The sequence below is a fragment of the Polyodon spathula genome, chromosome 20, assembly GCF_017654505.1.
Source record: "Polyodon spathula isolate WHYD16114869_AA chromosome 20, ASM1765450v1, whole genome shotgun sequence".
Lineage (NCBI taxonomy): Eukaryota > Metazoa > Chordata > Actinopteri > Acipenseriformes > Polyodontidae > Polyodon > Polyodon spathula.
Window position 1 is genome coordinate 390,762 of NC_054553.1, and position 15,240 is coordinate 406,001.

A 15,240-nucleotide genomic window follows, 5' to 3' on the forward strand; every position below is an offset into this window, starting at 1 on the left:
GCTGGTAAGCGCTGCATTGTAAAGACTAAAGAGTATTGATCGAAAAAAAAAAAAGATGAACGCAGACTCCCGATACAATACAGAACGGCTTGCCACTGAATGGCTTGTGTTATAATGCGTTCAGCTCGATGCGGGGAGTCTTTGCAGGACCACACCCAACTCAAAACGCCGAATCGATTGCCATAGCAACCTTCTCACGTCCCGTTATCTCTCACGATCAAGACCCGTCCTTCTAACTGGCTAATTCCTGAGGACAGCCTTTCGAATTACGTTATACGGTTGGTTATTGGCATTGTCAGTCTCAGGGGTTGAGAGTAGAGGCGTCGAAACTGTTTTCATTGTGGCTCAAATATAATAGTCTGTGTAGGTTATCAACAATAGCACAGAGAGCCAGGATGGCCGGCACAAGGCTGTAGTGTCGCCTGCTACCTCGCAGTGTGACAGGGGCGAGGAGGGAGGCTCCACACCGACCCCTCCCGAGCAGCTGGTGAGCGCTGTGCGGAGACGGGATATGTGGCTTTCACTTTCTCTTCTTCAGAAAGCTTAGGGAAAAGGCTGATCGGGGTTGCCGCTGTAATAGGAGGCAGTGCCGAGGAAAAAGGGGTGGGTGTTTCCAGGGATATCAGCAACGTACTCGACTCTTTTTTTTATGTTTTTATGGCAACAGTCATGGATGAGTTAGCTGTGGAAGTCCGGGGGACCGGTGGAGCTTTTTACAAGGTATCTGGCTAAGTAGGCCTTGCGTGTGTTCAGATTATAGACGGTGTTGTTGTCATTTGTTAGATAAGTGGCCACGAAACTCGTGGCTGTTTAGGCATACATCAAATAATTTAAACTCCAACCCAGCCGTGGTAGACACAGTAAGCAGGCCTTGTTCTGTGTGATTACAAACAAGCAAGCGCCGTTGTTATGGAAATTAATCCGGGCCTAGTCCGTACTACTCTGTGATGTATTATTCACCGAATTAAAATGATAATATAGAATCCCAATAACAAAAGAGAAGAGCCTCGTTTAAATAATAAAGTAAATCAAACAAACACAACGGCGCAACCTGTTCTGAATTGTTTGCTTTAAACGCCTCCTTAATTCACTCAACTGTACACACCTATTATTATTTTAACGTCCGAGAAGTCAGGATAGTCCAGTTACCTAATTGTTATTATTAGTCGTAGTAGTATTAATAATAGCACCACTGGTTCATTACTTCTGCTGCATGAAGATAACAATTCGTATTAGTGTGTTTCTGGTTGTGCTTTTAATATTGAATTACATTATTGTAGGCTAATTATCAACAGGAAATATTGTGAGCCATCAATGTGTATTATTTATGATTGTGAAACGTGTCCAGAGCAGGTTCAACGATATTGCTTTCTGCAGGGTTTGTACAGAACAGGGCTTATACCTGTACAGTATAACCAAATGTGATGACATGTCTCATTTAAAAGTCCCTGTCTGTACATTGTTGTAACTAGGGGTCTGGATGTCTTGAAAACACAATCCACTTATTTCTGTTACATAACTTTGGCTCTGTTATTAAATTAACTCAGTATCTTTTCAAAGTTGGTTATTTGGAAGTGTAAGATGTGTATGCCAGCTTGTACCTTTCTCTTTATTTCACATCAAAGTGTAGTGTGGTAAGTGCCTGCAGCGCTCACAGCTCTTCAGAACAATGATACCCTCGTTAACACAGCCATTGCAGTTATGGGTTGCACTTTGAAGTGTTTTACTTCCTTCATTTCTAATACAGCTGAGCTATCACCAGGTCCTGAGCAGCATGGTTCTTACCAACAGGTCTTTACTGTATGTGTTGGCTGCTGGCTTGTTAGAGTGCATCCCTCTGTCAGTATTTCTAAAACCAGCAACACACTGCTGCTTTAAATTGTTTGCTATTTGAAAAGGCTTGACTTGAACAAATGTTCATTTAAAAAGTTGTTTTTCAGGCATTTGTGACGGATGTACATGACGATTCTGTGACTGTAACGTTTGAGAATAAGTAAGTAGTGTATATATTCTTTTCTTTTAAAGTTCCAGGCTATGATAGAGTATTTGCATGAACTCTGTGGAATCCAGCCCTGTCCAGTAGCTTCTTACTGTACTTTAAACTTTTCTACATCTGTTTGTAATAGTATACCAGTGGTGTGGTATGTCAGAGAGAAGCACGTACTTGTGATTGAAAGGAAATCTGTTGAGTGTTTTAGTAACCCACAGGCGATACAGTTACTATCGGAGAACATGGTGCTGTAGCAGAACTTTATTTAGCTGAAGCTCCTTGTTAAAAATAAGCCTTGTTGAAACTAAGTAACCACAGGAAGTATACAAGTTACGTATGCTATTCATGAAGCTGTGCTGTAGCAGCAACTTACTTAGCTGATCATCGTACTTGTCACAATATAAGTCGGCTTCACACTGTATGCTTTTAATTTATGGCTGCACAAATACTTTGAAAAGACTTGACTCGACACATGTACTAAAGTAACACACTTTTGTTCGGATACAAGTGTTGTTGACGTGTTGTGTCACCAAGGAGGTTCGACAAACGTCCCAAAAAGTTTCAGTGAGTGTTTAAGATTATATCGGAATCAATATATCAATGATAGTCTATTACCATGATATCTGAAAATAATCCTGCATCTTTATATAACCATTTATTCTGAACAGGAAACTTATCTTGAACTTGTGTATGGTGACCTATCACCAGACTTATTTCACGATGGTATATCTACGAGAGAAGCATAGCACAAGCATATACTTATGATTGAAAGGATAATCTATTGAGTGTTTTAGTAACCCACAGGCGATACAGTTACTATCAGAGAACATGGTGCTGTAGCTGAACTTTATTTAGCTGAAGCTCATTGTTAAAGATAATGTTACATGTGTATATTTTAATTTGGCCTTTGTGTGTGTGTGTGTGTGGTGTGGGTGTGTGTGTGTGTGTTGTGTATTTGTATATATATTAGTATATAGTATACTATATAGATTGTGTGTGTGTGTGTGTGAACACAGCTTATTTCATGATTTCTTATTGGCAACACTGGTCAAGTTTCTCATCCATTTTGCACTTTTTTTTAATGTATGAATAAAGGTCGTAGTTACAGTTCTTACAGCCTCCTATAGTACTAGTTTATTTGGTTACAAATGCTGTAAAATGACTAAAAATAAAGAAACTTCATGAATACCCTGACCTACTACAGTAGAACCACAGAGTTATGAACTGATCGGTCTACCAAGCATTCCACTTACAACCGCACATATGCATTCAACCATGTGTGCAATGCAACCAGATAGGCAGTCCTATAAGCGGCATTCTGGTCACAGAATGCAAAATTACTGTACCAACAAATGTGTCCCGAAAGATGAGGCAGATTTCAAAGCAAGTACAGTCAATTTTACTGGAAACATTTTAGTTTTAAACAGGTTTCTCTATTTTTTTTTCAAGCCAAAGGAGCCAAGCTGCACAAATGCATTTTGTTTAAAAACAAGCGCTACATTAACCCAGGTTTTCAAGGACGTTTAAATCTGTGTTTTTGCTGCAGTTACAATTTCACTGGTAACTTAAATGTAGCCTTTTTTTCATTTATAGTACTGTTTTAAAGACTTTAGAACCATAACGATATGAGTATTGTTTTGCTGTAGTGTATCATTGTGTTATTCATCAGATTGAGGGTATAGATAGCAGGTGACCACATTTAATAAAACCATTGAAGAGTAAGTTTTCAGAGTTGCAGACATTTCAGACTTACGATGAACCTCCATTCCCAAGGTATCAGTAACTCCCAGGTTTTACTGTACAGGGTGTAGTGTGTTGAATATCCTATGTGGGGTGTGTGTGGCCATACATCTTCTCAAGTTGCGAATTGTAAAATGTTATTGGTGTTGGTTTTTACTCTCAAATCTTGTTTGCATCCAAAACCTTTCCTCTTTCTGCATTACCCCACAAAGGCAAAAGAAAGACAAGGCATTCTGAATTTGCTGCCTGCAAGGAAATTGGCGCAGTAAAGTGAGTTTAAAAGGAATAGGAGTTTCTAAATGTAGTCAAGGGTGCTGTCCTTCCAGTTCTGTAGCCTTGCCCTTCTCCAGCTGCTTGATTCCTGCACCTCTTCTGCTTGAATCACGTTTCTGTGTTAGTAGCAACCTGATTCTGTTCTTTTCAGTTGGCAGCCAGAGAGACAGATTCCCTTCAGCGATGTAAGATTCCCTCCACCTTCGGGATTTCAGAAAGACATAAGTGAGAGCGATGAAGTAGAGGTATGTGCTGTAAGTAGTAGTCAAGTATTTTCACTTTACATTAGAGATGGAATTAAAAACATGTACATTGATCGTATAGCTTAAAGGGGTTTATGGGTTGATTAACCCTGCCGACTGGGATAAGCCAGTACTGGGTTTTATTAAAGCATTTTTCAGCAGCAATAACTCTCCTTGGATTCCGGTTAGCACCACCCCACCCACTGCTCCAAAATGCTCTAATAAAATCCAGTGGTGGGTTGCTTATTTATTGTCTGTCCAATAAATTAGACCAAAAACATATTAGGATGGTTAGTCTGCTTTGTAAGCAAACTCGGTTGTAATTCTGTATTAAATACTGTCTGTCAGTTTTGTTATTTACCAGTGCAAGACACAGTCTAGCTGTCATAGTAATTGTATCTTTGTATGCTTTCAGTGAAAACTCCCAGTTATTGTAATCATTGTACAATTGTTGTAGGTTTATTCCAGAGCAAATGACAAAGAGCCCTGTGGTTGGTGGCTTGCGAAAGTCAGAATGGTGAAGGGAGAGGTAAGCTACCAATACAAGTGCATCATGTGTTTTACTTTCTTGTCATCTGTCTTTTTTTCTCCCAGTTGATTCTCATAAATCCTGCAGAAACTTGAAAAAGCCTCATTGTTTGTACCTGGGTTAGAAATAATAAAATTGAATTCAGCTCTCACTAGCCATGCCGTCTTTATAAAAGTTTAAAGGTGTGTGGTTATTTAATCAATCACGTTGGAATAATGCTAAAAAAAAAAATACATTTTAAGAAATAATCCAGTCATTCGTGGTAAATGCATTGCCTTGTCATTTTAGTTTTATGTTATAGAATATGCCGCTTGTGACGCTACCTACAATGAAATTGTCACAATAGAGAGGTTGCGACCCATCAACCCAAACAAGCCAGCAACGAAAGACACCTTCCTCAAGATCACAATGGACGTGCCCGATGACTTGCGCCAAATGTGAGTTGATTTCCAAATATGAGTCTGTGTAACTGGATGGTGAAACAGATTGCTTTTTCCTAGTAAAAATAAAAGTAATGTGAGGATGACACTCTCATCCTATTCTTGTATTGTATCAACCTTGCCATGAAATGCATCGTTTAATTGAACTGCAGTAACTGGGGCAGCATAGAAATGTTTTTTTTTTTGTCATAATGGTATATCACGGTGTCTGTAGTATGATGTTGGATTTTCCTGGTGTACTGCTCAGGTTTTCACTTCTGTTTTTTTCATAGGTGTGCAAAGGAATCGGCACATAAAGATTTCAAAAAGGCAGTTGGAGCATTCAGTGTAACATATGATTCAGATACACATCAGCTGGTTATTTTGGTGAGCTTTCTTTGCTATATTTTCAATCTATGTTCTTTCATTTCCATCCTGTATCTGAATGTAATTTATTCTCTGTTCTACAGTCCATCAGCGAAGTGACAACAAAGCGAGCGACTATGTTAAGTGACATGCATTTCCGAAGCCTGCGCACTAAGTTGTCCCTAATGATGAGGAATGAAGAAGCCAGTAGACAGCTAGAGGTGAGAGAAGTACAAGGCTTTTATGTCAAAGGAGTTTACTTTAACAAGAAACGAGACATAAACACTTTAAAACTCTTGTCAATGTCTGAATGTCCCGTGTCCCGTGTCCCCCCCCCCCATCTCCCATATTCATTGCTTGCTAACTTGCAGCCAAAGATTCTAGAATCAAGGTCATTTGGTGGATCTTCACCTTGCATTCTTGATCACGTCACTGAATCGCATTACCTGCATGTTCTGTGCTCAGATATGCAAGATCAAAACACTAGTCTGTATAATAAACCTGACCTTCATGACCCCTTGAATAAAAAGGCAGGTGCTCATCCCAGTGTTTTGCTCTCCTGGCTTGTGTTACCCAGAGCTCCCGGCAGCTGGCCTCCCGTTTCCACGAGCAGTTTGTTGTGCGAGACGATCTCATGGGTCTGGCCATCGGTACTCACGGGGTCAACATCCAGCAGGCCAGGAAAGTGCCTGGGGTGACCACCATCGATCTGGACGAGGAGACCTGCACTTTCCATATCTACGGAGAGGTATAATTCTCATTTTTAACACTGCCATGTAGTCATACAGTATACTTAGGAGCTAACTGTAACCAACTTGTATTTGTCGTCTCTTGGCTGGCGGTTTCAAACGATTTTCACAAATTTGATGAGATCAAAACTGATGTGGTGATGTTGCATTACCTCTTCACATTGGGAACGTTTCTGGAAAATGCACCTACACAATGAGCTGTCAGGAAAGTTGCTTTTGCATGTAAGCAACACAAGGCAATTTGAACGACCTTGTTTTCTCAACTCTCAAGCATTTTTTTATAGGTGAAGCAATTTGCATGGTGGTCATGCTTTTTTCAGTGTTCAGTGCTTTCATGACTGCTTGTAATAAATTTTTTTTCTAGGACCAAGAAGCAGTAAGAAAAGCTAGAAGTTATTTGGAATTTTCTGAAGATGCGATAAAAGTACCAAAATATTTAGTAGGTAAGATGGAGGGGCTGGGTGTTAGGCAAAGAAGAGTTGTATGGTCCTTTGCTGTTTTTAGTTTGTGTGGTTTTTATTTAGGCAACATTTCTGCAGGAACAAATACTACCAAAAATAGTACTTGCCAAGAATATAGCTTGCTGAATACATTTGTTCCTTCTTATTTCTTCTTTACAGGAAAAGTTATTGGGAAAAATGGAAAACTCATTCAAGAGGTCGTGGATAAATCCGGAGTAGTTCGTGTTCGAGTTGAAACTGAGAATGACAAAAAAAATCCACAAGACGAAGTAAGGGATCTCTTTTTTTTTTTTTGTTGTTGTTGTTTCTGTGGAATTTGGTGAAGTTTAACTCCTGACTGCAGACCTCACAAGTCCAACCCACTTTATAGGAAAGATATCTCCACTCAAAACAGCAGGCCAGTAAACTAATCTAATGTAATAATACTTTGTCTCTGTCTGTTTGTACTGCCTTTCCATTGTAAGACACTGAAACTATTTCATTAGTTATGCTTGGGTAGTTCTATAAGCATACTTCATCCCACTATTCAAACCAGGAACTTCATGGTAATTGAAACTTCGTCACACTTGTCTACATTGTATTGCTCTCCTGAATACACTCAATCCAACACATTTTATGAGCAACAAAGAATGATCAGTTGTATTACACAGATGTGATGTTACAGCCATTGGCTACATTTTCTGTATTTTTTAATCAATTAACTATTTAGGAAATGAGAAGGTATATGGTTTTAAACCAATAATTTAGAAACAAGAAGTAAGAGTTTGTGAAAAAAGGGTTATTGTGTTTCAAACCCGTCTGTTCTTGTGACTTGGTTTATTCTCTCTTGCTGTGTTTTTTTGCTTTCAGTTACTGCAGGGCATGGTATCGTTTGTGTTTGTTGGAACAAAGGACAGCATCTCCAATGCACAAGTTCTTCTGGACTATCACCTCAATTACTTGAAGGTTTGGGTTTTTTGGTCACATTTATTAATGTATGCCTAGTTTTTTATATGGGAGGGGGGTATTCATTATTGTCAAGTAGGAGACATACACCTTGTGGCATTAACCCAAGGCGGCTTTCTTAAGGAATTGTAAATATAGTTGAAAGATGTGCTGTTTTAATGTGGCATTGGTGTATCGAGCTTTGAGCGAGTACACATGAAGTACTCCTGACATTAATGCTTGAGGCTTTGTTCAGACGAAGTGCAGATCTAAAATTCTTACCTTTTGATGATTATTTTTCTCATATTAAAAAAAAAAAAAAAACACACATCTTGGGTTTCCTGCACAATCTTAAAGTAATCAGTAGAATTGCTGGTACTGTGCTGAGGAAGCTGATCTGTGGTTCTCTGTGTTTTAGGAGGTAGACCAGCTCCGTCTGGAGAGGTTACAGATTGATGAGCAGCTGAGACAGATCGGGGCAGGGGGTTCCAGGCCCCCAGCAAGCCGCTCCGATAAAGACAAGACTTTCAGCACTGACGAGAGCGTGGGCCCAGCCCGCGGAGGAAAACCCTACAGTGGGAGGGGCCGTGGTAAACGTGGGCCGAGCTATACGTCAGGTATCCCAGTCACTGTCCAGCACCATATCACACATTAATCGGATGTTTCATCTGAGTTTTGTGTTGGATTGTAGTCCATTGGATATTATCGCCAATGTTTTTATTTATTTTTATTTTCTCACAATTGTCTCATTCATGCTGCCCAAACGTTTATAACCAGGAGGTCATTTGTAGCCAACAGCTGCAATTTGGATACTGGAGCATCATCATTATAAAACTGAACATCTATTGATAATGCTGTTTAAGCCTGATATCTGGTATTAGCTATTATCTAAGTTGCTACTTCAAGTTTGACACACGTATCCATACTTTTTGGAATTCACAGCCTAGGCTTGTATTTAATGTATTATACTTGTATGTAATGTGTTTGCATTGTTTTTTACTGTTTGGTTTAATGTACTGTGCCCTGTATTGAATGTATTATGCATTGTTCCTCACTATCTTATGAAGCGCTTTGTGAAGGTGGTCCACTGTGAAAGGTGCTATATAAAATAAATATTGATTGATTGAATATAGGATGATTTTTAATTAAGAACCTGCAGATGTTCCATTTTTGCCTTGGGGGTTGCTTATGTTGATACCCGAACTCTGATACACCAATTGTGAAGTAATTTAGTAATCCAAGCAGACTTAAAATAACCCACAAGCTATGTAAAAACACATTCCTTTCAGGCACCAACTCTGAAGCCTCCAATGCATCTGAGACTGAGTCTGATCACCGGGACGAACTTAGCGACTGGTCACTGGCACCAGCGGACGAGGAGAGAGACGGCATCCCTCACCGTGGCGACAGCCGCAAGCGGGGAGGAGGGGGCAGAGGCCGAGGGGGCCGAGGCCGGGGAGGGTACAAAGGTCAGTGAAGCTCAGGTGTCTTAGAGGGTTTTATCTGGTACTGACATGGAACTGACTGTCTGCAGTGTGATCCCAGTGTCACCTTGCACAGCTTTTCAAATTAAATAGGAATTTAGCTGCTGTCGTGATGGCATCAAATAATAACGAAATGGGAAAGGGTTAATCTTGTGAATTAGCAGCTGATGTATGAAAGAGCTGAATAGTCAATGTTCTTGCGGTTTTTTTTTTTAGGAAATGAAGAAATGCAGTGGAACGAAACACGGCAGCGCAACCCTAAAGACCCCAAGTCCAGGCCTCCAGAAGACTCTTTGCAGGTAATGTGCATTTAGCAGACGGACAGAGATTTTGGTAAGGTAGTCTATCTGTCGGTGATCAAGCAGACAAGAGAAACAAGCGTAGCTGCAGAGCAGCATTTTTAAGTGGGTTGTTTCAAGGTGGTACAGTTCAGGTTGCTTTTGTTACAGAGAAATTCATATTGGTGTGAACTACTAACTGATGACTTTTGACACCTCAAAACCAATGGCTTGCTGCTCTAGCAGTGAAGCAAAACTGACTGTATATGTGTCAATATGAACATCGCCCATAAAGCAGCAAAATGTAATTGTCTGGCACTGTATTCAGGGATTGTAGCAATGTGTGCCATACTGCAGTGCCTGCTGGGTGACCAAACCAAAGCAAAGCTATGGAGCAATCCAATGACAGAGTATCTGCTGACATCCGTAGTAGAAATTTCGCTTGCCTTCGGTGTTCAAATCTTGCATAAGCCTGTGAGCGACCAATGTAACTAGTGGGTACTAGCTAATAATGTTTTCTTTGTAATACTGTTAAAACACTGTTCATCACACCATTTCTTTTTTTCAGATGGGACAAGCCTAACAAACAAATATGGGTGGTTTGTAATGTATTGCTGTATGTTAAATCCATCTTTATTAATCCAAGGATGCTCCTGTTGCAGATCAGAATTGACAACAACAATGAAAGGAGCGTGCACACTAAAGCATTCCAAGGCCCCTTCACTGAGGGTGACGGCAATGGCAGCAACCGGCCGCGGCCAGGCAGGGAGCGCGCTCTGAAGAAGGACAAGCCTGAGACAGAGAGCCCCCTGGTGCTGCTGAACGGAGTGTCGTAGAGGCTCTGATCTGTGTCACATGTTCTGTAATGTTTCATTAATCCAGAAGCTTCTTCATTAGAGAAAGGTGTTAGGCCAAAGAGATTTGGATCAGTAGGGCTGAGGCAAGACATGAAATAAGCACACTGTTTAATTGTGTTTAAAAATTTAATGACTTCTTGCAGCAGGTACAGAGGGTGAGTTTGTTTTTGTGTTTTTAGATTTTTTTTTTCTCTGGGATTATAGGGGTGATGCTGCAGAGTTGTATCAATAAAATACAGCATGTCGGCTTTTATTACCTAAAGCTAAAGTACAAAAAGCATACACTTTTAAATCTGATCATTGTTGTTGTCTGTGCATTGTGTAACTTCACAAAGCAATTTTACACCTTTTCCACATGTAATTAATTGAGAAGTGCTTATGACACTGTTCATATGCCATGATACTGTTCATCATACTACCACCATGGCACATGTGTTTCATGTCCTATGTCACCTGTGGTCCACATAGTCTGTTGTGGTGGACTGTGTTACAATGTGATGTAACAGCTGTCGCATCATTTATCAAAAAGAAGATAAAATCCTGAATGATCTGTGCCTTTTTAATATAGCTTGGGTGGTAACTTTGTTATTGGTGGATGTATAAGTCAGGGAAGAAGAATTAGAAAACACTAATGTAATATACTTGTATGTAGAGAACTTGTTCAACCATAAAACAATCTTTCTTGAAGAGTGCATGCTTTTCATATTTTTTTTTTTTTTTAAACAAAATAAAAAAGCATCCATCAAGGCAGCAGAATCTTCTTGTTTTTGCACTGAAGTCTTATAGAATAGTGTTATAAAAAGAGGGAAGGTTTTTTTTTTTGTTTGTTTTTGCTTTTTTATTTTTTTTCAAGCTGGGGTTCTGTCCTCTTTGGGAGTTAGAAAGGAGAGTTGAGTAATGCTAAAGCAGATCTGCCTCCCAGTGTTATGGTTCGGAAGTGATGCACTCAGATGAATGTGTGAAAGTCAGCCGCTAAGCATAAATGATTCCAGTTTATGTCTGAAGTTTTGTCCCAGTTTGTTTCCAAGGGTGATTGTTGGACGTTTCATAGGAACTGCTTCTTAACTGTATTATCTTGTGTATCAAAATAAAAGCAGCGGGGGAAATGCTATGTAGCTCATCATTCCTCATTTAAAGGCGTTGTCCTACACTGCTTTTGTGAATGAGGCCCAATTCCCATTACCCCTGGCAGTGTAAGAATGAGTAAAAGTTCAGGATTGCCTGGTTGTATTGCACCCCTTTAGTGTTTCTCAACAAGAAATTGTTCAGTGGTGCCGGCGTCTCCAGAGCAGGAGGACGGATATATTCAGTTTGGTTCAAATTATTAATGGGAGCACTTCTTCCTAGTTGAGTGGGACTGATAATGTGCAGCTGCTTTCGTTGAGCAGCAGTAATGCTGTGAGGTAGGAAGCCTTAAGGTCATTATAAGATGCACTGTGACATTAAAAGTGATGTTTTATATACTGTATAGAATAACTGCGATTTCTAAATGTAGTCTGGCTTTGGGTTGCACTACGACACTTCACTTAAAATCCCAATTCTGTGGTTGGAGTTGGTTGATAGCACTTGCCCAGCTCGTAAATACTGCAATGCCACCTGGCATGATTTTCCTCTTGTTTACTAATTTCTTACTTGGATTTCATGTGCATAAGATTGCTGATTTTTATATAAATGTTTCCAGCATCATAGGGATACAAAACAAATAATAAAAACAAAGTTTTCCTTGTAGAGTTTTTCGGCACTGGGAAACAATAAATCTAGCCTTTTTATTTAGTGACATGCAGTTTTGTGTTTTTATTTTTAAATACGTTTTACATACCAAAAAAATAAACGTTTGTGTAACATCTGCAGCAGCCTATGAGGGAGTAATCTATCTTGAAAGCTGGTATTGTGTTCTCAGTGTGGTTTCAATATTGCGCATGTTCTATCTGTGCTCCCACCATTACCCCACATCACCACTTTGTCAGTAACACTGAAGCACAAAAACGATGAAACATTGCAACTGCTACTGTCTCTTGGTGTTGTGCTGGTATTTTTGGATAATAAAAGCATTCTGGTATTCACAAGTTTAAGGCATGTGAAAATGCTATGTGTAACAATATATTTCTGATTAAGTACTTTCAATGAACTTAATCCCGTGAACCTCTCGCGCGTTTACTGCACAGGTCCAGATCTGGGGAAGTAATGTTTTCGAATCTATTTTCAATTTCTGTGTATCCACCAGAAGTAGTGTAAGATATTTAACATTCTTTAGTATCTCTAGATTCAATGCAATGCACTTGTGTGTTTCAAACCTTGGTATTTATTATTTGTGTTTACCTGATGCATCCAAGTGCATAGGAAATCAATACATTTGGGTTTGCTGTATTGCAGTTGCGTACTTTTACTCAGTAATTAAGAGGTGCTATGTTGTAAAGAATATATTTTGGGCAAATTCAGTGATTGGGCTGCTGAATCCCATGTGTGTCACCAGTTTCGTGTAAAAATAACCCTGATTTATTATTATTATTATTATTATTATTATTATTATTATTATTATTATTATTATTGGATCAGATGCATTAAATAACCATAATTGAAATGTTGCAGCAGACTGCACTGTTTAAAAAGACATCAAATGTCTTCAAAGTGTTGCCAAACAACCATGTTTTCTAGTTATTTATTTTGGGAATGTATAGTGGAAATGAAATAATAATAATAATAATAATAATAATAAATAATAATAATATGTTTCTTGCAACCATTATTGTAGGCTGTTGTTTAAATTTTTTTTTTTTTTTTTTAATTCTGTAGATAATTAACCAAGGTAGATTGGCCTTGTTTGTAGCTGCACTTGGGGCAATATTTTTCTCTGTACATAGTAGCTGAACCAGATTGCTTTTATGTTGACATCGTTTGGTTATAGTTCAATATATTTTGAATGCAAACAGTTTCAATAAATAAAGGTTGATCTTCCTCTGCTAAGTGAAGTTTATTTTTGGAATACACAAAACCATTACATAATGACAGGGAGAACAGATGCGTTGAAATGCAGTAGAATAACCCTAACCTTCAATTAGTGTACAGAAGGCATGACATCCCAGTTGAACGCTGTACTGGCAGCAGTGTAGAAAACCTGGACTCGTTCACATCATCCTTAAAACTGTATTTACAGCATGGCTATTGATTAGGGAAATGAGGTTTCATTTAATGTGTTTTCTATTTCCAATGTGCGCCTCTCAGGTTTAAGACACGTGATACTTCTGTGGCAAGTCACAAAACATATTCTTATTGTACTAGTTGAATTGTTATTCAGAACATTTAATACAGAAGCTGTTGAATTGATGTGAGGCTCTTGATTCTACTGTTAGGATGGATATGTGTGTGTGTGTGGTTATAAAATGTATAGCAGTCATGAAACCACTGTAGCCCAAAGCATACTACTTTGTATTCTCTCCCCATCTCTTGTAAAGTCACAGTCCCTTTGGTAATAATATTCCAGCAGTTTGAGGGATATTAGTACTCTGAGGGTGGTGGGATTTTATTTTATTTTATTGTTTGGTTTTGTTTTACTTGCTAGGTTCCCCGGGGATTATTGCAGGAGAAAACAAAGAATAATTAAAAAATGGCTCTTTTGAAATCCCCCTTAGCAATTCTACTCATATTAAAAATGTTTAAAAAAATAAATAAATTCCACAACTGCACTATAAACATTTTGTATTGCAAGTTAATTCCAGAGCTGTGAAGACCCCGGCTATCTAAGGAATTCTGTCTTGTCTTCCCAGTGGTTTGGATTGTCACGTACTTGTTGGGTTTGGAAACTCTTGTTAAGACCGTGTGCTGCTTCTGATGTTCAGGCCAGGCCAGACCAGAAAATCCCTTGATTAAAAACATTAATTCCAATCCCTGGGTTCTCGTGCCTTAATAAAGTAGCACTGCATTGCAAGGGCTATAGATGTAATGCATATGTGTATACAGTAGTTACTGAAAGTGCGAAATGGATGGTGCAGTTTGAAAGTCACAATGTAACTTATGATGTCACAATGCAATTTTATGATGTAAATCGCATGCACTGTACATGGCTATTTTTAGATGTGTTTTACATGTATTGGATGTGATTGTAAATTTAAAAACAGTAATTTCATGATTAGTTCATGGCTTTCATTACTAACCCATGATATTCTGGTCACTATTCACATTTTCAAATAAAGACGTATTTTACAAGTCAATAAATGGCCTTTTGTTACAGTATAAATATGCGCTTAATGCCAAACACTGGATAATTAAAACAGGTAAGTTATCAATACTGCAGTATAGAGTTCAAATATATTTTCATGTAGTAGTAGTAGTAATATTATTTATCACTTTTGTATTATGTATCTTATCTTCCATGCAGAGACTGACAATGTACCGGTAGTTTTAAAAAGGTGTACAGCAAGCCATATGTAAGTAGTAATGAATGTGCTTCTTCAGTCTGTGGCACTTTCACAGTCACCACAGGCTCTGATTGTTCCTATTGAGAAATAAGTAATCTACAGTATGTGTGGGTACAGTGCTGTTTGCCGCACAGTTGATTGGAAACAGGCACATTTGTTTTCTGCAGACCTGGCCGGTACTTCATACAGGTACGGTATTACACAGTCAATTTAACATGTTCAGAAACTGGAAGAAAGACTTGAAATGGTTGCAGCATAGGAATAGAATTGGGCACACAGTAGAATATGGAGGTGGGTTTATAAAGGTTAACGGTACATCACCCTGTTTGAGTCGAAAGTGTGTTTGTTCAATTTGTCTTGCAGGAAGGAGAAAGCCGAAGATGTCAACAAACCAACGAAAACAAAGTTTAGTTTTGAGCATTTATGTGTGTAGCCTGTGGATTTTATGTGGTGAGTTCCAGAATTGTTTTAAGTTTGAATTTTAACTAAAAGGTTGTACGTTTACTTGGCAAA

General features: G+C 38.8%; 1 protein-coding gene across 4 annotated transcripts; it reads left to right on the forward strand.

Annotated features, from left to right (window-relative positions):
• The first annotated feature begins 443 nt into the window (after positions 1-443).
• LOC121295474 (synaptic functional regulator FMR1-like) lies at positions 444-13,043 on the forward strand. 4 transcript variants are annotated; one of them, XM_041220109.1, is made up of 15 exons: positions 444-720; positions 1,941-1,993; positions 4,155-4,257; positions 4,703-4,774; positions 5,063-5,211; positions 5,487-5,580; positions 5,664-5,780; positions 6,137-6,307; positions 6,673-6,751; positions 6,929-7,038; positions 7,619-7,714; positions 8,112-8,310; positions 8,983-9,162; positions 9,394-9,476; positions 10,118-13,043. In XM_041220109.1, the coding sequence occupies exons 1-15, from the start codon at positions 658-660 to the stop codon at positions 10,289-10,291; spliced, it is 1,743 nt and encodes a 580-aa protein (XP_041076043.1). In that variant the 5' UTR covers positions 444-657; the 3' UTR covers positions 10,292-13,043. The 4 variants fall into 4 exon arrangements, with proteins under 4 accessions (XP_041076043.1, XP_041076045.1, XP_041076044.1 ...); XM_041220111.1 differs by having other exon boundaries at positions 10,123-10,208; XM_041220110.1 differs by having other exon boundaries at positions 445-720; positions 4,155-4,248.
• The last annotated feature ends 2,197 nt before the right edge of the window (positions 13,044-15,240 follow it).